At 36.8% G+C, this 16,646-nt stretch overlaps 1 protein-coding gene across 1 annotated transcript; it reads right to left on the bottom strand.

The window, feature by feature from the left end:
• Positions 1–4,065: 4,065 nt before the first annotated feature.
• Positions 4,066–14,012, bottom strand: RGS18 (regulator of G protein signaling 18). Its single transcript, XM_009972127.3, has 5 exons — positions 13,663–14,012; positions 12,890–12,991; positions 9,302–9,363; positions 8,117–8,283; positions 4,066–5,682 (listed from the first exon to the last, which is right to left on the bottom strand). The coding sequence occupies exons 1-5, from the start codon at positions 13,779–13,781 to the stop codon at positions 5,428–5,430; spliced, it is 705 nt and encodes a 234-aa protein (XP_009970429.1). The 5' UTR covers positions 13,782–14,012; the 3' UTR covers positions 4,066–5,427.
• Between the last annotated feature and the right edge of the window lie 2,634 nt (positions 14,013–16,646).

Here is a 16,646-nt window from a genome sequence, read left to right as displayed (position 1 = left end):
AAAGGGTTGCCTTGTACTCACCTGAGTACAATGTGAGAAAAGGTCACGCTTTCCAGTAGCTGGTTTGGTGTGCTGGTGTTTCCCCTGGATCAGGTTCAGTGTGTTATTGCCCTTCAGCACTAGGCCTCTGTTAAATCCATTCCATACCCAGGTTTGCTTGGATAGTGTTGTATAACGTAACCTTGTCAGAAAAAAAAGTTAATGTCCTGCTGGTCCAAGCAATTCAAGCAAAGAGACTTGACTGCATTTCTTATATTGGGAGAAGCCAAGATGATCTGAGCACTGCTGGCATTCTAGTAACATGAAAACGCCTGTCAGACGCGATGCAAATACATTTTAATCACAGTACTATGTAAATTCCTCCCTTTCAATAGCACTGCACAGCATGGTCAACTCGCAAAAAAAAATTTTTTTCCATATTAATAACTCCATGTGTCTTCAGGATACCACAGAGTTGTTTTGCATAAGAAAATGAGCTTTTATTTTCCACCCAAGCAAAGTATGCCCTTCAGGTAAAATGTTTTGATTTCAAGAACAATCTATCAAAATATTTTAGAGCATTCTGGGATCCTCATATACAGGATTTCCAAATACTATGCAAACACAAACCTACATTAGAAGAGGACTGGAAACAATTCTCAAGAAAATGTGCAACCTTGAAGATTCTTATTTAGTACTAACAGATTATTTGGCACAGCTCGTGTCCTGGATGAATACGCTGTTATTTATACAGCATCAGACTTTTCAAAACTTCATACAAAAAGCCTACATAGCACGAACATATAGGGTCATATTATCATCTTGTGTTTGGAGACAGGTATAGATTGCACTAATGCAAGAATATACAAAAGGTAGGCATTATGCCTCAGAAAGCTCTTGAACCGTAATTCCCCACATCAGTTGTCTCTTGAGTAGTGTCTTGTGGGTGTCCTCTCCCAAGCCAAGCTGTGCTAGGAATTAAAGAAAGGGACAACCAATGTAACAGTGGTCCTGGTTACCTCTTTTTGTAAATGACTACTGGGCTCTGGCTTCTCCAGTGTGCCCACACCCAAGTAATCTGGGCAAAGTATGTGTATGATGGAGGAGAGCTCCTACTGAGTCCCCCACAAGGGGACAGTCCACATGGGCATTTAATCCTTAGAAGCCTTCTCTTCCTTAAGGAAAAAATGGAGTAGTGTTAACTGCAGAAATTTAAAATTAGTCTGGAAAGTTGGGAAGAAATGAGAGTTTATAAAATACAAGCAAATTGCATGATGAAGGAACAACACTTCATGGTTGTCTTTCTGTTAGGCTTCAGCTTAATCTTCTGTCCTGTTTGAAAACTCTAAATTGACTTTCATGAGATTGTATTTCATGCTAGATAATTTTAGTTATATTTCTTAGAGAAGGCAAATGATAAGAGGCTAGACTGTAAATCTTGGTGTCTAGATAATCTCTTGTAAGGAGACCTATGAGGAGGTGGCACAAACAGATGCCGTTTAGGAAAGGAGAGAGGAAAGCTTTTGTATAAAACCAGAGGGAGCTTTTATGAGACCAGCCCTAAATGATCACAGTACAAAAAATGGAAGATGACAACAAGACATTAGAAAGAAAGATGTAGGAATGGAAGCAAGCTGGATGGTATATAGAGGAAATACAGATTTATCTTTGGCATGGAGCCACACAGGAGCTTCACGGGCATTTGATTGAGGCATTTGACTAAAATGCAAAAAAACAGAGCGGGATCTAGGACAGGCATCTGAGCAAGGCATAAGTTTATGAGTATATGAATCACTGAAGAGAGGAAGATGATTTAAAGTAATTTTTTTTCTCAGTTGAGGTCTTTTGACAGTATGCGCGGAAAGAAGAGGGAACTGCATTCAAAGCAGTAGTTAATTAAGGCAGGGTGAGCAGCTGGGGACAAAAAGGAGAGAAAAATGATCTGCCTTTTGTGACTCACTTATAAGTTGTAGCATGTAAATGCATGTAAGAGCCATATTACTGATCACCTGCTTGAGCGGAAGATGGAAATATATCTTTTTCTTTGAGATTCTTTATCTTAGATTAAATTCCTTTTGTTTCTTGTCAGTTCAAAAATCAAGTTGTCTTTCGCATAATAATAAATCCCAAAAGCCAAATAAGATGTATATATGTGTATTTCCATCTCCCTCAGGCTAAACAATGACAGCAGACAAGAATTCAGCTAATTTAAAACATCTGTTTAGACATAAGTATTGAAACTAGAGACAAACCTTTGTGCTATACAAGTAAACAGATTATTTCCCTCATATTTTGGGTCTGGACAAATCACTTGTGTAAGGAGTAAAGTGTTGTGTTTATGTAGAGTAAATTATTGTGTAGGTGAGAGGAGTATTTTGTGAGCTCTTACTGAATGCTGAATGTCACATACAAATCTAAAAAGCTGTTACATAAAAGAATCACTTATAAAACTACTTGTCCAATAGGCTTTGTATATGTATTATTTGCATTAGGTCAGCTAAACAAGAGGATTTACACAGCTATGGCATTGATTCTGTCAAAGCTAGAGGAGCCTGACTGTGCTCTCTGGCACTGCTCTAAGGTTCATACTATAAATACATCTGCACAGGGCTAGCCCTTAGTCTGCCCCATCCTGCCTAACTTCAGTCCTGGAACAGCATCACAGACTTGTACTAAACCTGTGCTTAGTTCATCTTGCAGAATTGGCAGATGTGCTAAGTAGTAAAGCACTCATTTTCTTTCACTAGATGGAGCCTCTTCTAGAAAAAACCCTTTGCCAGATAATTATGTCATTTTAGTTTATCTTTGTGCCCTTTGCCTTCCTTTCTGAATTTATCTTGAGTTTCTTTTTACAGTAGTTCTCATGACATCAGTCTGCTGTAAATTCAGCTGTGGTTCATAATTATCTTTGAAAAACATACATGTATAAATAGCTACCAGGAATATCTTATTTGTTTGTTTTCATTATAAAACTTGTAAGAGGGACTAGCACTGTCAGTACCACAGACTGATGGTTTTGAGGAAGGAGTCCTTGGAGATAAGCAAAATTTTCCATGTGTCTATGAAATGAAACAAAGGGTGCCCGCTGTCTTATATTTATCATCACAAACACTTAACAGCTTTTTTTTTTACTAAGAAGAAAAAATCTTACTCGAAGTACTACATTTGTAATTTGTTTAGGTCTTTGAACAGTATTAAATATACTGATTTTTTTCATTTATCTCATCCATGGCAAGAGTAAAGGTGTGAATTCTCAACTGGTATGAAGGAACATAATCACACAGGAGAGAATCTCACTGCAAATGTGCGGGTCTTATGCTTGTGTTGCAACAGACCCACTGTTAATGCTCAGGTGTGTCTGTTCTCAAAGCTGTTCTCTTTCTCTAACAAAGTTAGTAATACAAAACACAGGAATCTGCATATTTAAAATATCTGAGAACTCTGGCATCCAGACATTGTTGGTGATACTAGAGATTCCCTAATTGGAAATAGCATTGTTTCTAGCAGAATTGATTCATGTTTAAGGGACAGATAGTTAAAGAACAATGGTAAATTACCTATCCAGAAAAATATACTGACTTTAGTAATTAAATTGCATTAGGCAGTTGCCTTTCACTGCATTCACTCATTCATATGACAACAGGAGCAAGGACAGTTTGTAAAAAAATGAAGGCTGTCAAGCTCCAAAGCTTCATTTGGTATTGATAGAGTCTGAAATACAATATCAGTGCTACTAAAAACATCTGATTTATCCCTGAATCACTGTGCCTAGCTTCTGACCTCTTACATAGTTAGAAATAGCTTATGCCTGGAGTTTTGGGATCAGGGAAGGATAATGGAATAAACCACCAAGGATCATACTCCTCATAGTTACAGCTGTGTTTCCTGGCTATTCCCCAGGTAAAGCTCAGGGCCTGGAGGTGGTTCCCAGGCCACTGTGGCTCAGCAGCGTTTCCTGGCAAGTTCGGGTCTCTGTGCACTTCTGGTTGAAAAGGCAATGATTACAGCTAGTATTGAACGATAAGTGAAGTGAAGTCTTCACAGTTCACTCATCAATGTACTAGTAATAAACTGAATCCCGACAGCTTTTTAAGTAGATTACTTCAGATTTATTGAAAGTTAGCAAAGCAGACGTGAAAACCCTCAGATCAAGTAGTTCATATATACCCTGAATTAGTAATGAACTTAAAATCCCATCCTCAGGAACTGCACCTCTTTGTTCACTTATAGGAAGGGGAAGAAAAGGGAAAAAACTTAAATTCCATACAAAGCACCAGAACATACAAGTCATAGTTAGAACTAAATCCTGCAACCACTTGCTAAACTGAACCAAAGTTTAAGATTTTAAGAATTGCCTCATGCTTCAAGGTATGTCTACATCAATTCCGAAAGAAAAGAACTGGGTAACTGTGTATACTGACTATTAAAATGATATTCGTGACTTCAATTAGTGAAGAAATAAAAGGGGAGATTTCTTCTTCCTCCTCAGTAACCACAGAGAGTATATTAATGACTGGAAAAATGGAAGGTTATTCTACCTGAGTCCAAGAGCTGTTAATTTTCAGATTCTTTGATCTCAATTTTTTTCTGCCCTTTATTTGAAAAAAAAGTTTAGTAACAAAGTTTGTATACCATGAATATTTACAAATAAAAGAAGAAATATTTTATATATATAAATATACACACACACACATAACCTGATATTTAATGACACACATTGTGTTAAAATAGCATTCTTGGCCCTTTGTCACTGCTCACTGGGTTGCAAGAAATTAAGGTAGAAGTATTTGATGGCAAAGCTAGTCTATACAGCATAACTTAAATACAGAGAACAGACACATGTAATAAGAAAACAGTACAAAGTGTGCTCCAAAATATTAAATAGGTATTTTTATGTTCTTCTTAAAATAGGCAGTAGCTACATTTTAATTATACAGTGGCTGTAGGTAAAATCCATGTAAATTTAGATTATACCTAATGATGTTCCTATGTGTTTTGCAGTATGAGAAAATACCACAAATACTCTGTGCTTAGTGTAGGAAATGTTGCAGAAACTTAAATATGTGCAAAGGATAGGTATATAGATTCTGACTGTGATGAAACTCTGTCCTAAATAATACAGGCCGGGGATACATGGTGGATATTATCAAATGGAATTTTATACAACAGTTTTATGCAGGAAACTCAAATTTTTCCTCCAAATACAATTACATTTCTTGCTAGAGTTAAAAAAAAAAATACTGCATGAAAACTTTACATGATAGGTATTGCCAATATGTTGCCTATTTCTCTACAATAAATGAGGTTAATCATCGGCTACAGAGCTCTGACCTGGTATAAGTGCATGTAACTTTGCTTTCCACTCATTTATACATGCTAAGGATTTGCATTTTAAAACATGTATGAGTTGCTGCAGTAGCTGGAATTTATGGGGGTTGAGTTTCCCTGTCACCAAACAGTAAAGTCTGGTCGTACACCCTGGAAATCATTGACAGTAAAAGACCGTGATCGTCTCCTAAGGGTGGGACGACTGGGATTTCTTCCCTTAACCAAATTTAAATAAAGATCAGATCTTAGGAAGCGTGGGTAGCTGTCTTGCTCCATCAGCCTGTAGACTGTGTTTTGTGCTGCATCAAAGGTGGCGATGAGGGGTTGTTCAATATTTTGACTTGTGACTTCTTTGGTTTGAAAGTCCAAATTCACCTGGAAAATGAGGAAGAGTATTTCTTTAATGTACAATCATGCATTTTCTGTGTTATTATCCATAGCAATGATACTGTACTTTGGTGAAAGTCTCTTCTGGTATGAGGACCTTGGATCCCTGATACAATGGGATATGAAAGCCACAGGATTAGTTTGTATGCTCATGTTCAGTAATGGCTGTCAGAAAGTCCTCACAGTTGTGTCACTGGTACAATGGATAACTGGTAAAACAGAAGATAAAATTTGATGTTTGACTAAAAGTAACTTTCTAATACTGATCTCCATACAGTTTCAGTTGTCAGGCTTTGCAACACCAAGCTAACTCCTTCCATTCTCATTTAGGACTCATGTAGAACTTTATCTCATTTGACTTTGTTAGCGAATATTTAAAAATTCTGAGTTTTGTGTCGAATTTTGGTAGTAGGAAGGTGAGAAAACTCTAATAATTAAAATATACAAATTATTTTAATGGGTTTCTGGAGGCTTTAGATGGGAAAAGCATATCAAAATGATCATTTATTCCATGTGTCACTGCATTCATCCTGGGAAGATGTAATTAGTGTAAGAATTTTATTTAAGCATCAGGCACTGATTTAAGCATGCTATTTTGAAAAATAAGATAGAATATATTAAAAAAAAATTGTTGATCCAGTCAAAAAGAGACTTCTATAATACGCTTCTTTTTCCTCACTGAGATACACCTCTCATTTCCATAAGGCTAGTTAAAACAAGTAGTTTAGATCTAAGAACTGATGATAAAATAGTCCACTCCTCAAACCTAAGATTTTACTATCCTATCAAACCTGTATGCTTAGAAATCTGTGTGTAAAGGAGCTCTGCTGGACAAGAAGTTAGTCAGGGAGATGCATGGTCTGAAATGAGTTGCTGCTGGCTGGTTTCAGCTGCTCAGCTGAACACAAGGAAGGAATTCTCACCAAAGCCGACTGCTTAAGGTGAACAACAGCACCCACACTACGTGCACCAAATCAAAAGTATGACCAATAAATAAATCTCTACGTTACTCTTAGTCAAAATGCAACTTCCACACTGTTCCCTCCCTAGCTTTCCTCCTGCTCATCTTTTTGCTTATGTCAATCTCATCAGCACTGACAGTATCAGGGCTGGATGCCCTACCACAACTGCTCAGATTGATCAATCGGCAATGGCAGGTTCTACCTCCAAAAAACTAGGGGGCTTCCTCTTTATGTAAGGTTCACCCCAAAGACTTGCAGCAGGGAAAGAAATAAAAAGGGACATAAGTCTTTGGAAGTGGACATTTCCTAGGAAAAGCAGATCTGAATCTTAAATATGATCTATGGGATTTGCAGGTGGAAATTGTGCCATTTTGCAATCCTCTTAAAATGAGAATTACACCTTTTTCACCCTTGTTACAAGGAAGTAGCAATTAGTGTTTCACTTCTGCTATTCTGGCAAACAGAAGAAAAAGATAATACAAGGAAAAGGAGCACTGACAAGTGACATATTTGATCTGCTCAAACTTGATAGAATTACAGGAAATTGTAAGTCCAAAAGACTTATTGAAAAAGCTGATTGAGATTCAGTGAGAGTTCATCATCTCTCAACCTGTTTATCTCCTTCCTGGAGCAGGCAAAAACTATTCCTTTTGCTCATTTATGAATCCTTTATAACGTGCTTCAGTAACATGAAGAAATTGTAAATATGAAAACTTTTTGCACTAGTACAGTAATATAAAAAGGCTTTAGTGCTGGTGAGGATTGACACATCAACATATTTTGTGTATGTGCTGACAGTAACATACCAAGAATATGCAATTAGAGCTGGGGGGCAGAAAGAGGTGAGGGGTGAATCAAGAAAAGTCCATGCTTGGAACATTATTTTATATAGGATATGTTTAATTTAATAGTTTATTCCAGTTTCTTTTAATCTTTTGGCTTATTTAAAATAAAAGCTTCTGAATCTCAGTTATGTAACAATTTAATAGACAATTACTGGTTTGAGAGAAAAGGAGAATAAAGCTCTTGTTCTGAAGGTAGCTTTAAATAAAGACAGATAATATGTTTTCCACAAATGCTAGCTGGTATGTCTCATTGCAGCTTTAACATTTAACATTACTATTTTTTTGTAAATATATCCTGTGTATATATATATCTCCTGGCTGTACAGATTACTAGGGATCTCTGATTCCTATGGTATAATATTTAAACTCATGCTCCACACTTAGAAGAGTAATATGGAGGAGGTATTGAAAGGAGTATGGAGGACAGTGAGAATAATCTATGCAGTTGCTTCCAGATTTCCTTCCAGAGCTTTGACATTTAAGATACAGCCTTCTTACATCAGTGACTACAGGATTAACTGCTGCCCCTGCTTCTGGGCATGCACTTTTTAAAAGCAGACTTCATCAGATGCAGTTGTCAAATACTGTGTACAATGAAGAACGTTTTTACTGTACCTCTTTTGGAGCATCTTTCTGTATGAATGTTTCATAAATGGTCTTAGCTTTTGGCAAAAGTTCATGTGCAGTTTTGCTTTTCTTGTAATCCTCGCAAGCTATCCAGAACTCGATGTTCTCCTCGCTGAACTCAGTTTTCAGAAACTTTGTAAAGGCATCCAATCCAGCTACAGAAGGGAATGTTGAATTGCATTAAAAAAATATATCCTTATCAGACAGTTATACTTTTCACACAGTCTTTGTATGGTAAGAAAATAGATTGTGCTCCCTTTGAATTACATCACATTCTAGGTAATTATTTTTAAATACATAAGAGTTTTAAAATAAGTGCAATTCTTTCATTATGATCCTGAGCACTGTAACTCCCATTGCAGAATTCTCAGCATTTGTAAAAATCAACTACCAAGATCTCGTGAATTTAGAGATAGAAGCAATCAAAACATGTAGATATATGTGGAAGTGATGGGCTTTCTGGCTGAATATCTATTTAGGTTGACTGAAACACTATTTGAATCTTTTCCCATAGGTAGACTGTTCTCCCGTAGCAATTTAAAATCAGTGACTTTTAGCATCTTTATGATTTACTTTATCCTATTGTTATTAAGCTGAAAATATTTTCTTTCTCAAGTATGCTTAATCTGTGGAAGTAATGCAGTCGTATTGATGTCAACTGTTCAAGGAACAGATCTGAAAAGCACATAGTGTCCAGCACTGTAGGTGGATCATACACGTGTCCCTCCAAAATGGAAAGAGGGACATATATGCATTTGATAATTATGTAAGCAACAGGCCCTTTCAAATGATGGCCAGCTTTGAGCCTGTCACTGTTTTAGAAACAAACTATCAGAAGTGACAAAGTCTTTTCTTAGGTACCTAGAACACGTTTTCATTTTTAAGGCTTGGTCTTGCAGTCAGGAATATTTGAGCAATATTCAAATGGAAATCTACTGTGTATTGAAGGAACTCTGCTGTCTGTTATTTTACTTTGTTTAATAAAATACAAAACATGCTATACCCGAAGCACATGAGGAGAGCGGAAACACACGCTGCTATAATTGACCCATCATACCTAGTTTAGGCAACTGCCAGGTCTATTTAAGTGCACAAATGGATTTTATAATTTGCCACAATTTTCCATGAATTTTCCATGCTAACCATCTGCACAGAGAGGATAAAACTACTAACCTTTCTCAGAAAGCAGTTTGTCAAAAGATTCTGCCCATTTCACTGCTTCTTCAGGAGACACACTGATTAAGAAACAGAAAGGGGTTTTGAAGAATTGTGCATATTGTGTATTTATGAAGCTGTTGTAACATATGTTATCTGTTACCATTAATGCTCGGGACTGCTTCACAAAGCCTTTGATTAGATCACATTACTAAAGGAGCTCATTCTCTTAGGGACTTCAGAAACATTTGGTTATTCTTTTTTTCTGACATGTTTCCTTCAGAGATGTACCTTTTTCCTCTGTTTAAAAAAAAAAAAAATCAGAGCAGAGATTTGACTCTTCAGTGTTTGTGTTGTGCTTCTAATCTTTAAGGGAATTGAGATCATGCAATATGGTAAAACTCATAAGCGAACCAGGTCAGTCACTTACATAAATTTTAAAAATATTCTTGCAGAGATGTGGTTTTGAATGCACTCGGCCTGAGGCTGTGTTACCACAGTCTATTTTTAATGAAATACGGGAAATTCTATAGCCTGAAGACAAAGTTGCAGCAATATGGTTTAGGTGATAAGTGTTCTAGGGTAGTAGCTCATGTAGCCTGGTTTGTTTACCACAAACATATTTCAAATGTCATGTTATTCTGAGACATTGTGCCAAATGTATTTTATTTTTATTTCAAATATTCTGCTCTAGAGAGCAATGCAGAAAGGAGAAAATAATACCCTACTTCATTCATGTAAATACAATTTTGGATAAACCCTTTTTTGGTTTTGTATAGATTAATCCTGAATGCACACCTGGTCAGTACTTTGATTTTCAGTAGACCAGAACTGGAGTAAGCCTGCAGATGAACTGTACCATGCTAGGACTAGGACGTAAGTTCCAAGCCTGAAGATGAAGTCAATTTTTATCAGGTGCTTTATGAATATTAATGTTTAGAGATATTTTAATTTGAGGGCAAAGCACAGTACACTGAAGGTATCAATAAGCAACTTGTCCAGGGATAGTTGGTTAGAACAACTTCTGATGGATTGAACACTGCTGGAATATAATTCCCCCTTCCTTGTGGAGGCTTGCCATTCTGTTGCCTGATTCACACAGTTTGGGTTCTCTTGGCAGAATCTGTAGGCACATGAAATTTAGATGAAAGGAAATTCCAGTCTCTTCAGAGAGGAATTTAAACCAGTAATGATCTTGTTTTTTTCACAAAACTAAAATGAGGAATTGTTTCATTATTATTATTTTAATAGGTGTCACACGTCTCCTAGAGGAAGTCATTGCTTACAGGAATGAAATTTTTAACTAGGGAGAGACAAACAGTTCTTGAGAGGTAGAAATGCTGGAGAACTGAAATTCAAGAAAAGAGCATAGACCAGTAAAGTAGGGGGATTCTGGAGTCAGGGAAAATGAGACCTCACTGCCTTACAGAGGTTTTTATTTATGAGATGTAAAAAAAAATGCAGTTCTCTGAACTGTGTGAACTTCTAAGTCTTGGAACACTGGGTTCCTATAGCTACAGAAATTAATTTGATCACAGAGAAAGATAAACCCTGATGATTTCAGACAACATACGCAGTCCACAACTGCATGGAATGCTGGAGAGGTTTTTTGCTGGGTCTGGAAACTCTCAAGACTGAATTTCTGGTTTTCTTTCAGAAACTGCATCAACCCTGTAGCCTCACAGATCCTCAACACCTGGATGCAGCAACGATGTGATGCAATAACAGACAAAAACCAATGTGTGTTCATCTTTGTCACTTTCTAAAGATGAGAAAAAGCTAATTAACAGGTCACAGGCATTTCCACTGTCACCACACTGTCCATCTGCAGTGTTTCATTAAATTATCTTTCTAATTACGTTAGTGAGTTTCTAATTATGTTATCTCTCTGTGAAGAATGGAAATCACAAAAACTAAGTAAATAACTTGAATTATAAAACTCAAACTATTACCTCACTTCATTATTTGAAAAAGAGTAATTTTATTTTTTCTTTTATTTTCCTTTGGTTTTTGCCAAAAAAAATCTACGCTCCTCTGTCTATATAGAGAAAGATCAGCAAAAATCTACCAGTTTCTCTTCTGCACAAGAACAGGAGAATCCCTGTTAGTCAGGCACCTGGCTGAAAGTAATGTGGTAAAAAACAGTTGGCTGAGCAAGGAAGTGATAGTCTGTTAAAAGGGGGAAATTCTTCAGAGAATTTATTGCTATTGTATCTTCCTCTGAAAGTGCCTTTTCACAGATTATAATGCATTGATGGCTGCATACTTTGTACGAAATACCCAGGGGTAATCAGCCACCCAATACTGTCTGCATATAGGTGCCATGGAGGCTGTGCTTTCTCTTTTTAGATGTAATCTTGGCATCATTTTACATGTCTGGAATGTGGAAAAAGGGTGTTCTCAGCACTGTTTTACCTTTGTCCATCATTGCAATGCCTTGTATTTCCGAGTGAACTATAAAAGCATTGAATTAAGGCTTCTGCCAGCAGCAAAACAAGAAAGAGAGAGAAAAAAAGAAAGTAATGAAACCCCCCATGACCATGGACTGGGAAGTATTCCAGGTCATGAGTATATATGTCATTTGGATGGACAAGATATTTGTCCATGTGAACAACAAACATTGCCTCATTGCCCAGATGCATAGGTGCAAGTGTTTAGATACCCACTTCTCAGTCACTTTTTCATGGATTTTAGAAACAGGGTTTGGGCCTTTATACAGTTTCTACCACATGCTGACAATTAGTAAGCGCTTGTAGAAGCACTTTTGGTCAAATCAGACATCTTGGTCCCAAAGATAACAACTGCTAAAACAAGGTACATCAAGCTTAAAAAGACAGAAGAGCACGGAAAGCACTGAAGTGTTCTGAAGTGATTTGTGGTGGAAAGAAAGAGGCATCAAATTTTTTAGGCCATAGAGTTGCAGTACTTTACACATTCCTTCTCTTCAGTCAAGGCCTGTACATGCAATTCTCAACATATTAGTGAGATCTTGCTACCTAATAGAAGTCAGGAACTAAACTCTTATTGAAGTCAACAAATACAAGATTTTACCCTGCATCTTTATGAGAAATACTGCTAGCAGGGACAATGTTTAACAGTGTTTAAACATCAGTATCTGAATTTTGGAGACAAGAGCATTCAAACAATTACTGCAATTATTGAGGAACTATGCATTTGACATGCATCTGGCACCTGTACATCACAGAATTCTTTGGAAAACCTGCTTTCCAAGGAGCTGTATGATTTCCCTGTAAGCAGTATTTTGTCAGCCACATTTCTGAGTTGATGGTTGCTCAATATATTCAGTGGACTAATAAAAATGCTGTCAGCGTGAGTAAAGGTTTAAATGTATCTGCAAGTGTATGGGGACCAATCTACACTTAGTGGTGTGAAAACACTAGTGGTGAGTTACCTTGATGCATACCAGATAATTCTATAGTGTTTGTATGCCTGGGTTAGATTGCTAACTTTTAAATTAAATAGATCTTGAAAATCTTATTCTCTGCCAAGTCTGAATGCACACACAGAAATGCATGAAACATCCTGAGTCACACAGGCACTTCCTGAAGGGTAACCCTATCAACTCAGTCTTTTACTCAGTCTTACCTTGCTGCTTTTGTCAAGTTTCCAGGTTTACCAAGATGATCACCTTCATGTAAATCAGATTTCTGTAGGAGGAGGCTCAGTCTATTTCTCTTCTGCTTAGCTCTACAACAGAATTAGTGTAGCTTTTCAAGCAACCTTGTTGAAAGTTGTTTTACCTTAAACATTTCCTTTGACTAATCTCTCTGCTTCGGCTTCACATATTCCCCTAGATTCCCTTACAGTAATGTTGATGTTACTTCTACATATGTTATTCACATTAATGATTTTTTTCTTTATAGCTTAGCACAAATTTACATATGCAGCACTGGCAAAGAGAAATGGAAATCATTTTGTTTTCAGTATCTTTTTCATTTATTTTATAGAGGAGGGAGTGAAATTTCACATTAGAGAACACGAACAGTTGGCTCAGCATCTTCTACTTTTAATGTTGCGCAAAGAAAAAGGAAGTATTGCTTCCTGTCATTTGATATTTTTTAAAAGAAAATTTCCCAGAACATATTCAAGCTTTAAAGAAACATTTCTCAGAACTTCTTGAAACCTCCTTTTCTTATTTTCTTAGTTTATTATTTGATTTGTTTTTTATTCTTAAAATATATTTCCATGCTGAATTAATATTTTATGTATACAATTCCCAGGATTGCAGTTCATGAGTTTTCATATATATAGGTCAAAAATAAAATGATCTGTGCCCTAAATTCATACCCACAAGCTACGTTAGAAGAATCCTCTATGTAACAGAACACTCAGAGTGTCAGCAAGACCTTAAAACTTACCCAGGCTTGCTTGCTTTATGTGGCTCTTCTTTAATTGTTGTTTTCATGACTTTGTAATAGGATTTATCCTTTGAAGCAGAAATGTTTAGTTGGGGGAATAAAAGAAGTGGGTTCTCCATCTTCCTCTAAAAAAGCCTCTCCGTTTCAGAAAATGTTTCTTATACTTCCTTACAGCAGTTGCATCTGGCGTAACTGATGTGCTCAGGAGGGCTCTTACATGCTGTACGGGGCTGGGTTGCCCCCAGTTGGCTGCTGAGCAGTTTCCAGAGCAGGTAGTGGGAAGGAGGTTCTCCACCTTCACTGCCACTGCAGCGGCACGTACATGGGGCTTTAAGTAGAGTTCTGGTTTTACAGTCGTCATTTAGGGAAGTGAGATTGCAACTTTGCAAAATGGCTGTTGATCATCCAGACCAACACTGCTATCCGCAGAGAGCAGCTCCTGGGTTTCTACTTGTGGAACTTGGTATTTTACTAGACTTAGGATGACACCATCAGTTTCCCCCCCCTGTGCGAAGTGTACATATTTCTTTAAAACGAACTTTATTGAGAATAATTTTGCATAAAATAACATACAACATTGTCTTAAGCTCTTAGAAGACGTTCAAACTGCCCTCTACAGCCTCAGGTGCCATATGCTGGGGACAAAATCAATTCTAGCTACAGTATGCCAACTTGAAACTCAGGGTTTCTCAGTCTCTTCTGAAAGAGCCAGATGAAGCTGTGGCTGATCAGATATTTTATAACTAGAGATTTCAATTTTTTCATCATTTTTCAGAAATTATGAGCATCTACTTCTAATTTCAGGTTTGTCCACTTAAAGCTCCTCCTTTATATTTATTTTCATTTACAGTCTCCCAGCTGGGATGAAAAGTCTTTAGTTCAGCACAAAATTTTCTGGTTTCTTTTTTTTTTTTTATTTTATTTTTTTATTTTGACAGTAAATAACAAAAAATTCTCATTTCAGTTTGCATAATGTAAAAATGTATATTTTTTTAGGCTCATCAGCACAAATTACCTTTTTACATACAATCTTGATGTCCATTAATGAAAATGATTTCTCATTCTTAAGTACAATTTGTGTTGGAGGTGTCATACGAACAGTACATCTGCCAAAGAAACCTCTTCAGTGTTAGCTGAATGAGGGGCTGGAAAAGATTAAAACTATGCCATATTTAATTGATTAAGAATTAAATAGTCCTCCTTTTTTTTTTTTTAATGCCAATGCCTTGCTTTGATTATTCTGCCTGCTGAGCCCTGGGGAGAAGACATGACCTCATCACCTTCACACAATTTTGTCCCGTTCTGCGCAATTACTGCACCGTGGGTAAGTTCTAGTGAGAGTCCCACCATGACCTTTTCCTTGTGGTTTGCAGAGCTAAGAAGGACAGGAGGTACTAATATTCAGAAGAACTAAAAAAAAAAAAACTCTGCTGGGACTCCAAATTCCTGAAACATAACAAAAGAGATGTTATCTATTATTTTTTTTTTTTAAGAGAAAAAAAATGAAAGGAAACCCATGTGTATTACATGTGTGATACAAATTTTAAAATAAGACTGAATGGGAAATATTCACTGGAAAACTGCCTTTTCTGACCCAAGGATAAGAAGGTGGGTTATTGTTTCAAACTGCATTTTCAGTTTCAGAGTAAGCTTATATATCACATCCTCCTTCTTTTAAACAGACTTTAACCATAGCTGTTTTTAATAATATATCCTGCCTTTTACCAATAAGTAAATAAATATAAAATGTATGACTACTTCACTTTTCAGCAACAGTGATAGTCACGTGAGATTTTTTTTTTCACCTATTTTGTGTTTATAATACTCTCTATGTTCACCTGCCATGATTTATTCCCTGGTAATTTCAGTTCTTGAAAAATGTTGTTAATTGTAGCCTCAATAGTTCATATAAGCTGATTTAAGAAAAATTTGTAACATGAAACGTCACTCAGAAGTTAATTAGGGTAGCCTTGCCACTATACCATGTAATTTATAGATGGAAATGACCTGTTACGTCGTCTCTTTTGGCACCACCAGCGATGGGCTCTCCCCAGCGTGTATCTGAATGGCTTGCCCAATCCACTCTTAAGTGATTCTAAAGCAACGGGTGTTATGTCTTCAATGCTTGAATTATGACTGTACTAACTATGCTGTGACTATAATATCAGTCCTGAATGCAGCCATGTGCTGTGCATCTCCTGAGAATTCATTTGGAAAATTGTTTTGGCAGTAGCAGGGGAAAAGAATTTAATAATTACAAACAATCTATTTTTTTCCCTTCTTTCCGCCTCTCCCCCCCTCCCCCCCCCCCCCCCCCCCCCCCCATTAATAGAAAGCTAATATTAAATTCAGGCCCTGAAGCAGTCAAATTGCATCAGAATCAGTCTGTGTTTTGTCAATGTTTGTGCTGGTGCTAATAAGTACTTCTGTTTCGCACTGCAGGCTACAGTAGTTATAGCAATGGTATTAATGACCATGTAAATGCTTCTGGGCTGTTTTGTATACTGCAAGATGATGATATAGAAAAATGAGTAAATTATTTTAAGCCAGAAAAAGCAGACCCAGAATATTATGTTGATGACATGACTAGAGACCTAGAAAGCTCTAAAGAAATTTGGGATGAGAACCAAATATCTTGATTACCAACCATTTCTCTAGCCACTGAAATGTATTCACAAATCTTTTGGGAAGGAGACTAGTGATTTCTAAGCCCTCAAATCAAGATCATCTTTTCAAAGTGAGAGCAATACTGACTTAATGATTTATGACTTGTAGGAAAGAATATATGCATTTTTCAAGAGCTTTCATAGTTAGATGAATATGGATTTTCAAAACAATCTTTATGTGACAGAAAAGCAAAGTTGAATGGATCATAAGTGCAGGAAGTTCCTTGAGGTGATGTCCTAATCTCTTTGGGCCTGTTCCTCAGCTGAAAAGTGTCTGCACTGGCTTCTGTTAGTGTTTGATAAGGTCCTATCACAGCT

The sequence above is a fragment of the Tyto alba genome, unplaced genomic scaffold (genome assembly GCF_018691265.1).
Source record: "Tyto alba isolate M040663 unplaced genomic scaffold, T.alba_DEE_v4.0 Super-Scaffold_1000006, whole genome shotgun sequence".
Lineage (NCBI taxonomy): Eukaryota > Metazoa > Chordata > Aves > Strigiformes > Tytonidae > Tyto > Tyto alba.
Note: the sequence above shows the minus strand (reverse complement) of the source record. Positions and strands in the feature narration are given on the sequence as shown.

Excerpts from the sequence above, each read along its gene's own strand:
- RGS18 (XM_009972127.3), bottom strand. The coding sequence starts at position 13,781 with ATGGAGAACCCACTTCTTTTATTCCCCCAACTAAACATTTCTGCTTCA. Across the intron at positions 9,364-12,889 it reads AACTTGACAAAAGCAGCAAG|TGTGTCTCCTGAAGAAGCAG; the intron begins GTAAGACTGAGT and ends TTTCTTAATCAG. Across the intron at positions 5,683-8,116 it reads AGAAAGATGCTCCAAAAGAG|GTGAATTTGGACTTTCAAAC; the intron begins GTACAGTAAAAA and ends CTCATTTTCCAG.